The sequence below is a fragment of the Mustela erminea genome, chromosome 1, assembly GCF_009829155.1.
Source record: "Mustela erminea isolate mMusErm1 chromosome 1, mMusErm1.Pri, whole genome shotgun sequence".
In the NCBI taxonomy this organism is placed as follows: Eukaryota; Metazoa; Chordata; class Mammalia; order Carnivora; family Mustelidae; genus Mustela; species Mustela erminea.
Genome location: NC_045614.1, coordinates 99,208,245 through 99,227,774, shown reverse-complemented (window position 1 = coordinate 99,227,774; position 19,530 = coordinate 99,208,245). Strand labels below are relative to the sequence as shown.

At 40.0% G+C, this 19,530-nt stretch overlaps 1 protein-coding gene across 3 annotated transcripts in view; it reads left to right on the top strand.

Moving 5' to 3' along the window:
* The window catches only part of HSPBAP1 (HSPB1 associated protein 1), a 71,818-nt gene that overhangs the window by 28,889 nt on the left and 23,399 nt on the right, over positions 1–19,530 (top strand). For all 3 annotated transcript variants that reach the window (XM_032335134.1, XM_032335115.1, XM_032335125.1), the window contains 2 exons: positions 12,101–12,237; positions 16,710–16,881. In XM_032335134.1, the coding sequence (XP_032191025.1) occupies positions 12,101–12,237; positions 16,710–16,881 (309 nt within the window). The remainder of the gene's footprint in view (positions 1–12,100; positions 12,238–16,709; positions 16,882–19,530) is intronic.

Here is a 19,530-nt window from a genome sequence, read left to right as displayed (position 1 = left end):
TTTAAATATATGCTGTTTATTATATATCAGTTATACCTCAATAAAGCTGTCTTAAAAACAAAAGAATATAATGCTGCCTGGTACATTTTGGTTCCAGTATCTTGACACCAGCGGTTTCATTCACCATTTTTTTTGTGCCATCAATGCAAATGTTAACACAGTAAAATAGGCAAATATCATCTTAATAGTATTATGAACATAATTTCAACCTTGCAGATCCTTTGAAAGGGTCTCATTGACTCCCAGGGGGGTCCACGGACCACCTTGAGAACTTCTGGTTTACAACATCACTTCTATATTACTCTCTATTTCTCTAGTTCTGACTCCTCCTTCAATCAATTCTAAAACAGTTTCTCATGAAGATACATGCTAAGTCATGCTACAAATTAAATTTTGAAATATATTAATCATGTTCACTAAAATTTCATGACTTAAAATTGTATAAGAATAGCATTTAAAACTCTCCCCAATATGACTGATGTGACCTGTCCCCTAGGCATATGTCCCTGTTGTCTCCTTGCTGTGGGCTGGACCACTTTGTCCTATGTCATCTTCTGACTTTTGCTCATGCTCTTCCCAACTTCTGTCTCTTAAAATTCTACTTCTTAGGGTCCGGCTCAGATTCAGTCTTGGCTATGAAGCCTTCTCAACCACCGTACCCATGACTATCCATCCCTTCCCTTCATGCCTGTATGTTTTATTTGAATTGTTATTTAAATGATGCATGGCATAGAATATATGTGTCTTGTTTCTCTAACAATGTTAGCTCCTTGGGAACAGGGACTATGTTTTATAACTTTTTATTCTCCTAAACTGCTAACATGGTGCTGAATACATAATAGGTACTTGAATGATTACAGAAGAGAATTTTTGTTTTATCTTACCATTTCTTGTTTTGATAGTTCTTTGGTTCTTAGCATCGTTCAAGGAATGCTTTAATTTATAGCCCTAGTTTCACCTTTGTCAAATTTTCTGTGGCTTTTAGTTAATCATAGCATTTGTCAATCTTGATAAGAATTTCTTAGCTCTCTTCAGGTTTCTACTAGTTTTATAAGTTTTTTACTTATAAACTCTAAAATTTCCATCTATTAACCCTTTTCTTCCACAAATTAAAATTATCTACTGATAAATATATAAGATTTATATATACTGGTAAATACACTAGTGCATATACTGATATGATTGAAAAATATCCTAGAGCCTTAGAGGGGGCCAACAATTGTGATTTTGACACTTAACTGGCTTTCATGTTTGGCAAATGAAATTAGTCCCATTCTTTTTTAGTTGTCTATCACATCATTGAAAATCTAAATAAAACTTAATTTGGAACATTTTGTTCTCTACTTCCCAAGAAAGGTAAGGTATTTGTGACAATATCACATAAAATTTCTTTCACTCATTAGATGAGAATAATAGGTCTTATCTTTTGTAATTATCAATAAGAATCATCATAATTGAAGCTATTCGAATCAACCTATATCAAAAATGATTTTGCCCTGAGAATGTTTCCCAGATAGGTTCCATTTAGTGTTGTGATTGAGATTGGCTGCTGTGAGTCTGGAGCCATGTTAAGTCACCAGGACACAGAATTGCACAAAATGCAATACTTGGAAGAATAGTTCTGACCTGTCTTGGACTTTATAACGTAGTTACGAGAGTATCTTGAAATTCAGCCAGGTGGTTTAGTAATGATTAAAAGGGTTTGATGGTTAGTGATGCTTTCTGATGAGGCAAATTGGAGTGTAAGAATTTGAGTTTTTATTCAAGCCTATGTGTGTAGAAAGCTAACTATCTCTTTCCTGTTTATGTTACCTATGGTTGTTTCCTAAGGAAGAAAGAGCCTAAGTACTTGGTAATTTATAATGTACATTTAAGGGTCTGTTTAAAACTTAAACTGAAGTATTTATCCTTTAAAAGTTTTATTGTAATTATAATTGTATTGTTTTAAAGTTTCATTTTTGTTGTTTTAACCAATATCGCGCCTTTTTTTAAGGCAAAAAGACTCATTATGGAATTATGTATAATCAGTTTTTCTATATTTTTTGATCTAGGCATGGAGAATTAGTTGAATGAGACAAGTTTTTATGTGACAAATAGAATCAAATTAACCATGACTATGAATCACCCAAACAGTATTTATAGGTAAAAGAAAAAATAGTTTTGAGTTGGAGTGTTCTCAGAGCCTAGAGCTTGCACTAACTAGCTCATACTGAATCTGGGCTCTGAGAGTACCCTAACTCAAAATATACCTTGTAGAATGAAACAGTTTAAGAATAGATTATTTTTTGGCAGTGTTTACATGGTAAGCTAAAAAAAAAAAAAAAAAAAAGCCGCTATTCTGTGTTATGAGCATTTACTAGTTTTCTTCAGTTCTTTGATTAAAGCTAAAATTATGGCAGACTTGGTTACTTGTACAACATTTTCAAGATGGTGTTTGATCCTGGAATAATTATTTAACTTTTTAATTGAAACAGATTTAGGAGTTACTCAAGTTCAGCATAAAAATAGATCTAGTTACCTAGATCAGTAACTCAGCAAATTTTTTTTAACAAAGACTTTATTTGACAGAGTAGGACCCAGCAAGAGAGGGAACACAAGCTAGGGGAGTGGGAGAGGGAGACGCAGGCTTCCTGCTGAGCAGGGAGCCGGGTGCAGAGCTCAGTGCGGGGCTTGATGCGGGGCTGCATGTGGGGCTCGATGTGGGACTCAATCCCAGAACCCTGGGATCGTGACCTGAGCTGAAGGCAGACACTTAATGACTGAGCTACCCAGGCACCCCAGTAACTCAGCAATTTTTGAGCATTTGTTGTACTCATGGTGTGAGGCCCTGAAGACACTAACCTAAATAAAATAAGACTGGCCTCCCATGGGACTTTGAAGTAGAATGCAGAAATCAAACCTTAGGATTGAACAGTATAAAATGTGCTATTAGAATTCAGTATTGTTCCTAACATTATATTATCACTTAAACATACTAATAGTTTTAGAATATTATGCATAATCTAGAATATTGAAGTGTATACATTTTGAATTTTTTTTTAAATTCAACCAGAGCTTTAAAGCCTCCTATTTAAAGTGTTGGGAACATTTTTAATTAAACAATTTTCAAAACGGATCCCCATTGCTGTTATATTTACATCACAAGGCAGGGCCACCTGAAGGAAAGAGAATAAAGTACCTGCCCTACTTTTGTGTTATAAACAAAGTTCATTTTTGTTGGTCAGCCAGTTTTCAACTACGAGTGAACAATAAATTTTGCTTATAATGCTCATTCTCTACAGAAGCTGTACTACATTTATTCTTATCCTGAAACACTATAATGTGTTATTTCCACCTGTTTCTCTTAAGGCATCTTTTAACTGCCAATAAACTTCCTAGATAGATTCTGAGAAGCAGCTGGGAATCAGGGCTGATTACCTGGGGTTGGAGGAGGATAAAAAAGCAAGACTGGATTCCTGGTTAACTTCTTTAAGTGCTGGAGTAAAACGTGATATGATTTTCTTCTAGAATTGACCCTCCCCACTAGAGTATCTAACAAACTACCAAATTATAACAGGCCTATATCAGCACTTCTGTAGTAAATCTAATCTTCCTCTTTAATTAAAGAGTTGATGATCTAGACCTTTTGACTCTTTGTTTTATTGTCTTTTGTCATTTTCATTGCTTATGATCTATGCATTTTACTTGTATATCAATTATTTGGACTGAGAACATTTTTTTTTTCTCTTTTTCCCTGGAGAAATGATGCTGATCTCGGCGGTTAGCTCTCCAGGCCAGCCTGGGGAAGCCTACTAAATTCATAATCTACTCAAAGCAGTTTGTAGAACTCTCCCTACTCCCACCCCAAAATGTCTTTAAGAGTATGCTTCTGGGATACATTTCTGTGATACGGGGTTTAGGACTAGCCAACTATAAACCTGGGAAAAAGTCTCTTACAGAATGGGATTATTGGGGAAAGACAGGTTTCATGGACTAACCTCTTGAATAAATTTGGATTAGGCCCATTAAAAAAACAAAATACAACCCAGTAAATTTGAAGATCTAACTGGACTTTATTAAACGATTCATGAATCAGGCAACCTCCCATCTAGCAAGTAGAAGGAAGCTCCACTGAGCTGAACAAATTTTTAAAGGCAGAGAGAGGGTATTAAAAGAAGAAGAAGAAGAAGAAGAAGGAAGAAATGTATTAGCAAAGAATGCATTGTTTAGGAAAGGTTGCCCTCCTAAGGGGAGTTTAAGAGGTCTGTTAGTAAATTTTCTACTCTTAACCAGAAATTCCATGTTGACTGGTTAAAGATTACAGTTGTGGCAAGGAGGGGGATGAAATACCATTAGGTTAGGTTTTAAGTCTTGTTTTACTGATTTAGGGCCTTAACCTCAGTGATGGCCATTTTGAGCCTGTGGTTGTTTGGGGGTTTTGTTGTTGTCTTTAGCAGACTTCATGGCATATAACAGATAACCCTGAATAGAAGTTGCCTAACTAAATGCATACGGGTGATTTTTTTTTCCCCCCTCATGTAAGGAGAGTTCAGAGCTGCAGTAGCTTGGGCTGTAATGGAGGCTATGTTATACCAAAGAACCCAAGTTTTAACTCTTTCTGTTTTATCCTTCTAAGCATGTGGCTTCCATCCTCAGGGCTTTGGAATACATCCTTGCATTCCAGGATAGCCATCATAACTATATTGCTGAAAGGAGGAAGGAAGGACAGAAGTCTGCTCTCAGCTCTCTGTCTCACTTTTGGGGAACTTTCGCAGAAGTCCCCCTAACAACTTCTCTTTAATGCTTAGAATTTAATCTCATAGCCCCACTGAACCGCAGGGGAGGCTAGAAAATGGGTGTCTCTTAGCGGACATCTCCCTGAACACAGCTGGAAGATACAAAGGAATACGGGCAGTTTCTGCCACATCCTGCTCATGGAACAGCATGAAAAATTAAAGCAACATTTATTTAAATAAGAAAGTATAGTTATTACAGGGTATCTGCATGGAGCAAGCAAGTGTAGAGTCTGGGAGAATTGCATCATTTAAAAGGGAGGGTTCCAAGATGAGTCCTGCCCTCTGTACCATCATTCTTTTGTGCATTGCTCAAGATGCTTAGGGCTAATGCCTGTGTAGCAGGGGAAAGAGGCTTTTGAAGTTGGTGGAAGAGCAGTTCTCAGGAAGCCACAGGTCTGCAGTTTCAAGGGGAGCTCCTATGGCCAGATGCCTGGGGCAAGATTATTGACAGTCATTTATTTCATGGCTAAATCCATAGGTTAGCAATCTGCTATATTTCTCACTGGAGCAGAGGAAGGAAAAAGAGACTGAGAAGGGTGAAAGCCAAATTCAATTGTTCTTGACCTCTTAATTTATTGAACCATTGTGTGATAGTGATAGACATTGCCTGTGGCTTTTTTTTTTTTTGGTTATTTATGTTGTTTCAAGTTGGTATCTCCAACTACATTGTAAAGTTTTAATATGATAATAGAGATGTTTATGTCTTACACTTTTTTGAGTCTCCATCCTTGGTTAGCATATCCCATGTTATCAGTCAGTTATGTTGATTTAAGTAGATTTGGTGTGGTCCTGATTCTCAACTCTCTCAGCTCCTGCATTCCATTTATGATCCTGAAATACAACTTGTAGATGACATAGTTACCTTCGCATGTAATTTTAAAAAATTGTTAAAAATACCTTACTTGTGACAGAAAGGAACATTTTAAAGGAAGTAATTTAAAATAAAACAGCATATATTTTGGTGTGTTCATGCTCAGTGACGACACTAGAAGACATAATGAAGTAGTCAGTCCAGGTATGTGATTAAGTAGATCACCTCCCAAACCATATGCCATCCTTTTGAATGGATACCACATTCCATTTACTCCAGAAACCAGGGCCAACACTGATGCACACTGGTCTGCAATGCTCCTTTTCTGATATTGCAGACTGTGAAGGAGCTTGCTAAGTTCTAGGTGAGGCTGTCCCAAATGACTGTTGTCATTTGCTTTGTGTTAGAATTGTTTAGACTTGGGCACTGGCCTGGAATGATGAAAGAATCCCAGGACCATACCTACCAGATTTATATTCACCCAAGGGAAAAAAAAAGGATTCCAGAGCAAAACAGAGTAATTAAGTGTGCCAACCAGTAAAAAACATTAAAGGTAAGGTAAGGTAAGGATAGATAAATGTGGTAAGGATAGATAAATGTAGAAACTAGATTTAAGCTCTGCTATGTTAGACTCTGCCAGTTGCTGAAACTAGTGAGATATGTAAGTGATGAAAAGACAGAAAAAGACTGTAAAATGTGAGTGTTTATTCATTCTACAAATGCCTGTTTTTCAGGTACTGTGCTAGGCTAGATAGTCGCAGAGCCCTGGTCCCCTTTCCTCAGGGAGCTCATATTCTAGTGGAGAAGACAGACCCACAGTGACTCTAACCAGTAATGGCCAATTGTCCTAAGTGTTATGAAGTAAACAAAAATGGGCCCAAATTAAGAACAACAGGAGAGGGACTTCCTTTACATAGGGTAAGTTGGGAAGCTTTCTCCAAGGATATGATAAATTTAAGCTGATTCCTAAAAAATGAGAAGCTAGCCATGTGAAGGGAGGGTCAGGAGCTTTCTAAACAGAGTGAATAGCATATGCAGAGCCCTTGAAGAAGGGAAAATTTACCCTTTTGGGGGCAAAAAAAAAGACATTGTGACTAAAGCCTGGCCAATGAGATATGCAGAGGGTTAGAAGGCATCAGAAAGGTAAGAGGGCCCTCGTCATACAGGCCCATGACTGAGGCATTTGGACCTAATTCTAAATGTAAAGCAAGGGAGTGACAGGTCTTAAAATTTTTAAAAGATTGCTCTTGCTGTAGTGAGGAGACTGGGTCAGAGGCAAAAAGAGTCAAAGTTCTTCAGAAGGAAGAGACCAAGAGAGAATGACGCGGTTGCATGAGGGGGAGTAGAAGCATTTAAAGAAGTGGCATTTACACTGGGTCTTCAAAGAGAAATGTGAACTGGGGTGTGGGAGAGCTGCTGGCAGAGGGAACAGCAGAAGCAAAAGCAGGGAGGTGTGTGGTCTATACCAGGAGAGCTGTAGAGATGGTGGGGCAGGGGTCTCCTACCAGAGCCTGCATCCCCTTCACTATTCCGGAATGCCATTTGCGGCATTTCACACATACCTTCACACATAATTTTTAAAAACAATTGAAATGCCCCTGCTATAAAATACAGGGGAATTTAAGCAGAAATATGTGATTTAATGTATATTTATTCAAACCTGACTATATTAGGAGTCATAATGAACTAATCAGATACCTGTACCTACTTGTGACCTACAAGGAAAGGTTCAATTTTTAAGAATTAAGATGAAGTCCCACAGAGTATTTCCAAAATTGTATACTTAACATTTTTAAATGAGGCTAAATAAGTATATTTGTATCTATACTTGTAGAGTTATTACTATGAGATAATATAGGCACAGACTGATCTTGGTGGATATATTGCTGGCCCAAAAGCTATGCGTTGCAGTACTGTTGGTGGTCTGCTTTTCAAAATGGTGAGCAACTCCTGGTAAAGCTGCACAGAACACAAAGCATAGTCCTCTCTTGACTTACTGAGTATTTTTGTTTCGGGAAAACTCAGTATATATGAAAATCATGCCAAAGATCTTCTGATGTTATGTGAAGTCGAGTTGGAGTCCTACTTTCAGGGAATTAGAATCACATTTTTCAGCAGTATGAAAATTGTGCAAGATACAGAACCTTTCTTTGTTGTGTTGAGCTGCCTCCTGACCTCTGTACACTGATTACCAGTAGCACCCTCCTCCCACTTGTTATGACAGACAAGAATGTATGCATTTTTTTTTTTAACAGTACTGTCAAAAGGACAGTTACATCCCTTGGGTTCCACGTAGAAAAATGAGTTAAATGGGTGTATCGACCTTCAATCTCATAAGGATTAAGAGAGATAATACACATGAAATGTTAGTACTGGGGTCTGGCCTGCTATAAAAATTCAATAACCAGGTGGTGATAACCTGTTAGCAATTGAAATGGTGGGTCTGGCCTTAAATAGGAGAGAAGTTAGGACTTGAGATAAGGCTTGGGAGTCTTGTAGACAAGTTGATTTAAACATTGTAAAATGCCAGGCAGAAATGTAATAAGATTTAATTTAAGAGGGATAAATGTAGAATCCCATGGCTTTTTCCTACAATCTGTTAGTAAGTCAAGGCTGAAGAGATATGGCTAGTATAGCTAGGCCACCATTCCTAAGAAAAAGGCAGGCAAGCCAAGATGAGCTATGGCATAATTCCATTGCTGAAACTGTCCGATAGTACATGAATGGTATAATGTCCAGGTCATGCAGTGCTCTCCATAGACAGGGTTTCATGTAGGCTGTGTCTGGGGTTGGGGAGTCAGGCTTAAGAGTGCTGTTGACAGGGCGCCTGGGTGGCTCAGTGGGTTAAGCCGCTGCCTTCGGCTCAGGTCATGATCTCAGGGTCCTGGGATCGAGGCCCGCATCGGACTCTCTGCTCAGCAGGGAGCCTGCTTCCCTCTCTCTCTCTCTGCCTACCTCTCCATCTACTTGTGATTTCTCTCTGTCAAATAAATAAATAAAATCTTTAAAAAAAAAAAAAAGAGTGCTGTTGACAAAGGTAGTTGAGAAGATAACAACTGGAGGGGAAAGTTAATGCTACTGAGTTTAGGTGTTAAAAAAAAGAAGAGGCATGACAGTTTTTCAGATAATTTAAAAACAGCAATTTTTGGCAGAAGAGAAAATAAATTTGTCTGTAGAAAGCAAATCTACAACCTTCTGTGAGTTACATGAAAGCAGATATTTTATAGTGAGCAGTTGTTTAAAAAATTCAACCAAGTAGATTCAAAGAGCCCATTGGCTTTGTTGAAGAAATCAAGACAGCATCCCATCTAGCAAGTAGGGGAGAGCTAGAAGATGGAAGGTTTTTATAGAAAGAAGGCTGGGACAAGAAGTTATTAGCAAAGGTTAAAAAAGGGTTGATTCAGGTAAGAACACCTTCCTTAGTGGGAAGGGCACATGGAGTTTTATCAAGCAGATTATCTCAGCTTCCTGTGGGGGTCGGTGTGGAGATGGTCCATGTGATGGATTACCTCATTGGTGCTGACCAGAAAATTCCTGATCTACTATTTAAGACCCCATTTCTAGGAGAGGTTGAACTACAGTTAAATATTAAGGCCTGGTTTGGTGACTTGGCCTATCACTTATGCAAGTAACTCCATCCTTAGTCTGCAGTTTTCTTTTTAACACAGTCAACGAGACACTTGATTGTTCTTTTCAGCGATGGTGTCAAATAGAATTTTATGGATATAGATGATTTCTAGACTTTTCCAACTGTTGAGGTGGATGTGGGAATAGACTCCAGGGTAGATCACCCCACCAATCACCTTTATTCATTTCACTGTTTCCAGCAAGACTCAAGGTAGATTCCTTCTGTACCCACTTTGATTTCAGACATTTGACTCTTAAAGTAGCTGAACACAATTGGCAGAAAAGCCTCAGCTCTTAAGAGTCTGGGAGTGGGGGCACAGAATAGGTACACTAAATGCTATTTTCTGACAAATTTCCTTTTTTTTCAGCCTTTGGTTTTCCCGACCAATCTGCAACTGAATATTAGGTAGTTTAGGTCACCCTGATCTAATCATTCCCAAATAATTTTTCCTTTTTTGTCATTGCTGTCAGTCAAAGCCTCTTGCCAATTTCTCATATAACCCCTATCCCCCATAGGTAAATCTTCTTCTGTGATTCTTTCTAAAGCAGTGCTCTAGAGCGGAGTTTCTCACAGGGGGTCTTCCAAGTGACTCCCTTAGTATATATGTGAATTGTGTATATGTATGAATTTCTCTGAGGAGAGGGGTGTTACCACTCATTAGTTTCCTAAAGGAGTTTATCTCTAAGATTAAGAATCACTTCCACAAGGCTCTTCTTAGGTAAGGCAAATCTCTGTTTTTTGTTGTTGTTGTTTGTTTCTACATTGCAAGTCTTCCTGCTACCTTTAGTTAAATTCCACACTGAGGCGTGGTGGATTGTTCAGCAAGGACCAGAATTAATTGGAAGCCTCTTCTAAGTTCCCTGCATGGACCAAGAGCCTTTCATTAGTGACTGTAGAGCACCTTCAGTTCACTTCTGTCAGAGCACTTGCCACATTATATGAGTTGATTTATGGGACTGTCTTCTATTACTAGATTTGAAAGATAGCCCTGTGTTGTGTTAGTTTATGTATTCTGAACACTGAACACCATACCAAGACCAGAACCATTTACCCATAATAAGCCAACAGATTCTTCTTTCCGTGCCAAGGAACAAATGTTTTAAGCACTTACTCTGAGACAGGTATTATGTTAGGCATGGGGAATACAGAGGTGAGCTCCCTGTGCGGAGCTTATGGGCCCTATCAAGAGGGCCAGGATCTTTGCCACTCCTTGGAGCAGCTGTGTGGGAGTCGTATGTGAACGCATTTACAACAGCACTGACCTTATAAGAACTCCCCCTCTGTAACAGACATTAGTAATATGCCCGTCATCCACTACTTTCATTACTCAAAACAAAAATGAAAATGCTTTTTCTTGTCTTCCTCAAAACCACCCATTAAAGTTCCCTCTAAAATCCTCTTTCTCTTTGACTAAGGCTGTTAATGGTTTGTCTCTAAAAGTAGAAGAGGTAGATGGAAGATACTGATAAAAGAAGTGTCAGCATTTAGGCCCAGGTCCTGCACATGGAAGTTTTTTGTTTTGTTTTATTTTTTAAAACTCAATAGGAAAAATTCATGATTTAAAAAAAACAAATAGGGATGCCTTGGTGGCTCAGGTCATGATCTCAGGGTCCTGGGATCAAGCCCTGCATCACATCAGGCTCCTTGCTCAGCACGGAGTCTGCTTCTCACTCTGGCCCTCCCCCATGTTCTCTCTCCCTCTCTCTTTCTCTCAAATGAATAAGTAAAATCTTAAAACAACAACAACAAACGAGCAGTTAGCCCCTTATTCCAACCTAAAGAAGAACAGAGCAGTTTGTTGAAAGCAAGAAGCTTTGCTGCTACCTCCTGGCCCCTAAGGGGATGCAAAGGATCCAGGTTTGAGAACTGCTGGACTAGATGGTATTTATAGGTCAGTAGTTGACTAGGGCATGATTTGTCCACAGAACCAGGCATAAGGAGAGCCAAATTGGGAGCACTGTGCTGTCTATTTTAAAGTTCATTTCTCTTAAGGAGTTCATGATTTGGGGGAGCATAGCAAAAGTCATCTATGGATATGTATTTCAAAAGATATGCAGACCCTACCTGGAGGCTCTGGTTTAGTAGGTGTGAAATAAGGTTCCAGCATCTATAGTTTTAAATAACTCCATTAACCTAGGAGAAGGCTTAATGTCACTAGAGTGTAAAAAGTTAATACACTAGTTACACCTAGAAATATCTGCACTGCTTTGAGAAAGTATGGCTTTCCAGCTTCCTGAGTTGAGCTTCAGAAACTTATACATTTATATTTTTATTTTTTTACATCTTTTTAAGTTTTTATTTGAATTCTAGTTAGGTAACATACCATGTAATATTAGCTTCAAGTGTACGATATATAGTGCTTTAGTAATTCCATACATCCCCGGAAGCTCATGCAAGTGCACTCCTTAATGAGTTACATTTTAACTTTTAGAATACATGACATAACATTCTATTTTTGTCATCAGAGACTTCAAAAAACTTCTGTTTCATTGCATTGTTGTTCCTGCCGCCTGAGTGAAACATTCTTCCTCTAAATATAGGCATAATTATGTCTGTTGTTTATTTTCTCTCTCCAACCTCTAAAATGTAAGCTTCGCTTGGCTGGACATACTTGTCTTTCTTATTCACTGATTCATCACAAGGTTCTAGAACAGTCAGTATTTGTTGGAAAAACTACTCATGGTGAGGTACTTCTATTGGTTTAAATCTATTGCTTTAAAAGATTTCTTGGATTGCTCTGGAAGCCTAACCTCCTCTGTCTATAGCATTTTCTATAAAAGAGTATTCCAACTGCCAAAAACCGAATGTGCAAGTACAAATATGTAACACTACCATACAGTACATTTGGTTGGTTCTTGACGGACTGTAACTTTATTTTCAAAACAGGATGTGATATGGTCTGACTTCGGGTTTCCTGGAAGAAATGGACGGGAAAGTACATTGTGGATCGGCTCCATGGGGGCCCATACACCCTGTCATCTGGACTCCTATGGTTGCAATTTAGTATTCCAGGTCCAAGGAAGGTAATGCACAGGTGCATGCGTGTGTGTGTGTGTGTGTGTGTGTGTGTGTGTGTGTGTTGCACAGGAAGAAGAATGAGGATCAGGCAGGTGGCAGACCCCAAGGTTTAGTCCCAGCTCCACCCTGTCAGCCTGCCTCATGACCAAGACTGATCTGTTGGCCTCTGGTTCAGTTTCCTCCCTTTTGAAGTAAGGGGGACAGGTCAAATGATGGTTTCCATGTGTGTCTCAATTCTGATCAGGATTACCTTCAGAATCCTGATCCTAGAGCTCCAGGATTCCACTCTCAGAACAGCTAGACAACTGTCTGCTTAGCTCTGTTATGTAAGAGTCTGCATTTGTAGTGTTCAAAATTCTATTTAAAAGCAGGAAGACCCTTTTTTCAAATCTAAATAAACAAAAGTGGAGCAGGTTGCTGAAAGAAAGAGGCTTTGCTGCTACCTTCAGGCCACTAAGGAGATGCTAGGGGGCCTGGTTTGGGAACCACTGAATGAGATGATATTTATGGCCCCTTTCAAGTCTAAATTTTAGTCTGTGCCTACATGTTGACACAATGCAGTATGTTCTTAATTTAGGTAAGTTCTTCTCCATCTGTCAGGCATACTTCTGATAGTCCCCTGGTTCCAGGATTTCCATGAGAATTACATGTTTCTGCTAGTTGGAGGATCCACTCAGAATGTTATAGTGTAGCTTATTTTCTCCCAATTAGTGATGCTCGAGTCTCCTTTCCTGGTCTTTTGGAACATTTATAGGACAGTACAGAGGGAAAAAGAGAAATGGCCATTTCTAAGTTCTCAGACCCTTGAGACATGAAAAGGATTATCAGTGGATCCAAAAGAAACAGTGAATAAGTATGTGAATAGATTTCATAGGTGACGTATTTTGAAAACTATAAAATAGCGTAAGACAGTCCACTTCTGGATTCATTAAGTCCTTATTAAAGGATCTAGGACATTTCAGGTACATTATTATGTGTTGTGGATGCTGCAGTGATCCACGAGTACCTGGTCCTTGCCCTTAGGAAGTTGATAGTCTGAACCTTAAACTTGGTAAGAGAGGTATCATTGCAAGCAGCTGTTTCCCTTGTGTTCTGAATTGGGAAAGAAATTCAGTTGGGAAAACATTATCAATGGGGCGCCTGGGTGGCTCAGTGGATTAAGCCGCTGCCTTCGGCTCAGGTCACCATCTCAGTGTCCTGGGATCGAGCGCCGCATCGGGCTCTCTGCTTAGTAGGGAGCCTGCTTCCCCCTCTGTCTCTGCCTGCCTCTCTGCCTACTTGTGATCTCTCTCTCTGTCAAATAAAATAAATAAAATCTTAAAAAAAAAATACCTGGGTTCTTTCTGTACCATAAAATCAATATAACTTTATTTTAACTTTATAATAGAGCATATTTTCTGGTTTCATAAGCTCTGGAATAGTAAAATAACTCCTCAGTAAATACTCATGGAGTAGGCACCATGTGTTACAGAGGGAATGGAGTTGAATGAGTAAGACACTTCTCTGCCTGGAGGGAGTTTATAGTTAGAGTACAGGCAAGCCCACAGGCAGTGTGATAGAAGGCAGAATGAGCATGCTCTTGGGGAAGGTTTCATAGAGCTGTGGGACTGAAAAGTAGGAGAGATATCGTTCCTGCTAGAAAGATTAAGGAAGATTTCAGAGAGGAGCTGCCATTTATGATGGGCTTTGAAAGATGGGTGAATGGTCAAGACATGGGAGAGCAGAGCCCTAGAAAAGGATGTGGTATATAGAGAAAGAACCCTGTGAACTGTCCAGTATAAGTTGTGCATTGGAAACAAAGGGGTTAGGTAGGAAAGGGAGGTTGGAGTCAGAAGTTTACTTTCAGGCAAATAACCTCTTACTCTCTTTTCAGCAAGTAGGACAATGAAATGTTTTTTGATCAAGGAATGACCTTGTGATTGACCACCTTTTCTGATTAATAAGACAAGGATGCATATGCAGTTGACCCTTGAGTAATGAGGGGGTTAGGAGCACTGACCCCCGCACTGTTGAAAATCTGCATATAACTTTTGGTTCCCTAAGAACTTAACCACTAATAGCCTACTGTTGACTGGAAGCCTTACCAATAGCATAAACAGTCAATTAACACATATTCTGTATGTCATATGTATTATATACTGTATTGTTACAATAAAGGAAGTGAGAGGCTCCTAGGTGGCTTAGTCGGTTGAGCATCTGACTCTTGGTTTGGCTCAGGTCGTGGTCTCAGGGTCATGGAACCCAGCCCTGCATCAGACTCGGTGCTCAGCCCAGAGTCTGCTTGAGATTCTTTCCTCTCCCTCTCCTTCTGCCCCTCCGTCTGTTCACATGCTCACTTACTCTCTCTCTCTCAAATAAATAAATAAACAAAATCCTAAAAGAGAAAAAGTAAGCTAGAGATAAGAAAATGTTATTAAGAAAATCATAAGAAATATAATACAGTACTGTATTGTATTTATGAAAAAAACATCTGCACGTACGTGGACCCATGCAATTCAAACCCCTTGTTGTTGAAGGGTTGACTGTATATTTTAAGTGGAGCAAAACAAATTGTATGCGATTGTTATCTTCATGGCTATTCCTCTAGGAACACAGCCATGAGGCAGAGGTAGGAGCTGGGATCTGAAGAGGTCAAGAGCTCTGCAACCTAGTTCTGGGCCCACCACCAACACTAGTCCAGTGAATGACACTGAACCAGCACTGGGTCCCTTTCCCACTACTTTGGAGGTAGAATTAGCCTGATGATCTCTTGAGAGTTCTTCCAGCTCTGACATTCTAAACACAGTAAATGCCCAGAATTCTCCCAAACTGGTCATAACTATGGTGGAATGGAGCAGCTTTTATCTCTAAGGCAAAGTAAGACTTTAGTGTCTACTTCTTCGTTTGAAAATTGCAGCCAACTGAAAGGCACACAGTGGTCCTGCCGTAACTGCAAGGGGTCACGAGAGAGCTGTAAGCCTTTCCTCAGAACTAGTTCTCTCCCTCTCCCTTTCCCTGCCCCGTTCTTCTCCCTGTCCCCAGCTGTGTATTTTTGTCTGCGTGTCTTCCTTTTTCACATTTCCCCTTCCTTGCCTCAGATGTCCCTGCTCTTGACTTGAAGTATGGGTGTGTCTGGTGTCTTGAGGTTTAAGATTTATCCACCTCAAGTTTTCAAAAAATTTTAAGTACTGAAACATTTATAGTTTTCTCTTTTTGAAAATTCTAATATTTTACCACTTTTTAGTTGGGTGGCATCATTTGGGCCTCTTTCTTCCTTGTGGATTAACTTAACACAAGTTTGACTTAAGGAATTTACAATCCAACCTGGGAGTAGAGTCTGGAAACTCTTTTTTTTTTTTTTTTTTTTTTTAAAGATTTTATTTATTTATTTGACAGAGAGAGAGGCAGGCAGAGAGAGAGAGAGAGAGAGGGAAGCAGGCTCCCTGCTGAGCAGAGGGCCCGATATGGGACTCGATCCCAGGACCCTGAGATCATGACCTGAGCCGAAGGCAGCGGCTTAACCCGCTGAGCCACCCAGGCGCCCCTGGAAACTCTTTGATGGCTAGCAGTATGGGTGGCTGCTCTGCAGAAGATAAGAACACAGGTATTTGAAAGGGAGGGATCATTCAGGATAGCCCTAGAATCAGGGACAGAAACAACTTATGAGAGGTAGACTTTGATTTGAGATAAGAAAGAATGATCGGAAGGGGCACCTACACCCCAGTGTTTATGGCAGCAATGTCCACAACAGCCGAACTATGGAAAGAGCCCAGATGTCCACAGGCAGATGAAAGGATAAAGAGGATGTGGTACATACAATGAAATACCACTCAGCCATCAAAGAAAATGAAATTTTGCCATTTGCAACAAGGTGGATGGAACTAGAGGGTATTATGCTAAGTGAAATAAGTCATCAGAGTAAGACATTTATCATATGATCTCACTGATTTGAGGAATTCAAGAAGCAAAACAGAGGATCATAGGGGAAGGGAGGGAAAAATAAAATAAGATGAAATTAGAGAGGGGAGACAAACTGTAAGAGTCTCTTAACCATAGGAAACAAATTGAGGGTTGCTGGAGTGGAGGGACGGGTGCAGGGATGGGGTAACTGGGTGATGGACATTAAGGAGTACTGGCTGTTATACATAATAGATGCATAGCTGTACTCTACATTAGAAACTAATGATACACTATATGTTAACTAATTGAATTTAACTAAAATACATTTTTTTAAAAATGATCTTTCGAACCAAATCCTGTCCCAGCAATAAGGTTGCCTCAGGGCATTAGGAGATAATCCACTGGCTGCCGCCTTATCTCCACCAGGTGTCTGCCCAGGAGATTCCACTACTGAGAGATGGGCCAAGTGACCCCTGAGATTTCCCCTGTATTCCTTTATGGACTGAATGAAAGTGGAGACTTAGCTCCTGCCTTCTTAGATGTTTTGTCTCAAGTTCAGAGTACTAACTCTTACCTTTTTTTTTTTTTTTTAAACTAGGAAAAGATGGCATCTCTTTCCTCCTGAAGACACTCCTTTCCTTTATCCAACTAGAATCCCTTATGAAGAATCTAGTGTGTTCAGTAAAATCAATGTTGTCAATCCTGATTTAAAACGTTTTCCTCAGTTCCGCAAAGCTCGAAGACATACGGTTACACTAAACCCAGGACAGGTAATGGCAGCCTTAAAACACTGATTGCCTGTCAGTGTGTGCCCCAGCTAGAACTTCTTTCATGTCCTTATACCATATTGCCTCCCCACCAACACAAATGAAAATGATTTTTTTCCCTGCTGCTCTCTGCTGTTAGAAGGCTTCAGAACAAACTTCTCAGCTTCACAGGTCATGGAACTATGGGAAGAGGGAATATAGCTCTTTTTACTGGTGAAGAGGAGAATAACTTTGGAGGAAAACAAGGACTTACAATCTTTTTTTTTTTTAAAGATTTTATTTATTTATTTGAGAGAGAGTGCTAGAGAGAGCATAAGCCAGTGGCAGGTGCGGCCGGGCATAGGAGACAAGCAGACTCCCCCCTGAGCAGGGATCCCAGACACGGCCAGATCCCTGAAATCATGACCTGAGCCAAAGGCAGACGCTTAATTGCCTGAGCCACCCAGGCGCCCTTCACAGTCATTTTTAACAAGGTTAAGAGAAAGTGTCAAGGCATGGGTACTTGAACACCCCTGGAACGTCTATTCACAGTTACTATCTTTTCAACTATACCAGAACCCAGACACATAAAATGCAGTTGGGAATGCATCCAGGTGGTGAGACAACAAAGGCAGAATGAACTGAGATTGATTTGCTTTAAGCAAGCATGGATGGTCCTTTTATAAAGAACTGTGTCTGAAACATTTCCAAAGATTTTGTTCTTAGTGCTGCTGTCCAGTAGGGAAAACCACCTCTACAACATTGGCATTTGCTGTCTGATATTTTATTAATGACATGAAAGGTTTTCTTAGTCTCTTAAGGAGATTTTCTTCCCTCAATTATTCCCTGCCTATTTTCCTTTACCCCCTTCTCAGGCCCTTTTCTGACTCCCTTCCCGTGTGAATACTCCAACTCAAATCATTTGACTTGAGCAACTTGCTTCAACCTATTAGCTGTTGCTCCCCAGGCACCTGTCCCCCAGCCTCTGACAACCCCTCATCTATTTTATATCTCAATAGATTTACCTAATCTGGACACTTCACTTACATGCAATCATACAAGTGGCCTTCTGTATCCGCCTTCTTTCACATAATATAATCCTACAGAATATTATCAGTACTTCATTCCTTCTTATGGCTGAACATATTACATTGTTACACATATATTTTTGCTTATCCATTCATCTGTTGATAGACATTTGAATTGTTTCTACTTTTTAGCTATTAATGAAGAATGTTGCTGTAGACATTGGAGAACCAGTTTTTGGGTGAAGGTATATTTTCAGCTCCCTTGGTTATATACCTAGGAGTGAAATTGCTGGGTCCTGTGGTAACTCTGTGTTTAACTTTTTGAGGAATTGCCCAGCTGTTTTCCATGGCAGCTACACCATTTTACATTCCCACGAACTAATGTGTGAAGGCTCTGATTTCTTCACCTCCTCACCAACACTTGTTCTTTTCCATTATTCCTGTTATTATCATAGCCATTCTGGTGGATGTGACATGCTTGGTAATTCATTTTTTCTTCTATTTTAATAGCCAGATTTAAACACGTGGTTCTGTCTGTGGTATCAGTGTTCCTTAAACCCTGCTTGTTCTTTAATCTACCAACAACTGGGTCCGTCTCTTACCACTGTCTTATCAGACGAAACATACATGAACTAATGATTTAAGTGCAGTGCCCTTCTTAGAGCTCTGTTCTCCTAAAAGGTGCTCTCTTCCTATCTCCTAGCTTCATCTTGCTTAAAGCAAGTGCCACCCATTTTCCAAATCTGAAGCCCCAAAGCCTTGGATCAGCCTGTCTGCTCTGCTCAAACTTCCATGGGTACTAATCTCATACTGAGTCTGGACAAATGCAGTCCTTCTTGACTCTGGCTGTTGCTTTTGTTTTCTATACCTTCCCGTTTAGATCTCTAGATCTTACTAGTTGGGCCACTGTAAGAATCTCCTGTCCTTCCCAGACTCTCCCATGATACTGCTATTTTAACTATCCCCCTACTAAAAATTTCTTAGTGAGGCACCTCGGTCATTCAGTCAGTTAAGCATCTGAGTCTTGATTTCAGCTCAGGTCGTGATCTCAGGTTCGAGAGATTGCCCCCTGTATCAGGTTTTATGCTGAGTGGGGAGCCTGCTTAAGATTCTCTCTCTCCCTCTGCACGCCCCCCCCTCCCCAAAATTCCTTAATACTTACAGAATAAAAAGGAGATTCTTTATTCTGAGTTAAGGGCCCTCCTCTGGCCCTAACCTAACCCTCTCAATTTATCTCCCATTGCCCTGTCTGCCACAGTGAGACCGACCTACTTGCTCTCCCTCAGCAGTCCAGCCTCCCCCTTGTTGGCACTACCTCTCCCTCCTGGCATGTCCTAATTCTTTGCTGTCTCTACATGGTCCCCTAACCCTGGTTCAGACCACATTTCATGCATGCCAGGCTGCTCCTGCCATCCATGGTTCATGCCGATGTCTCCCTCTTCTGAGGCTCCCTGGCACCAGTGTTGGCTCCTTTGAGTCATCTACCTAGTGCCCCCTTTCAACGTGCTGTTTCTTCAGTGGCTAGATTTTACATTGTGAGAAGACAGAAACTACTTCCTCTAGTTTTCCCTATACCCTTTCTCAGAATGCATGCAGCTGTTTTGCAATGGAAAGGAGGAAAAATTAGAATCTGTGTCCTTTACTA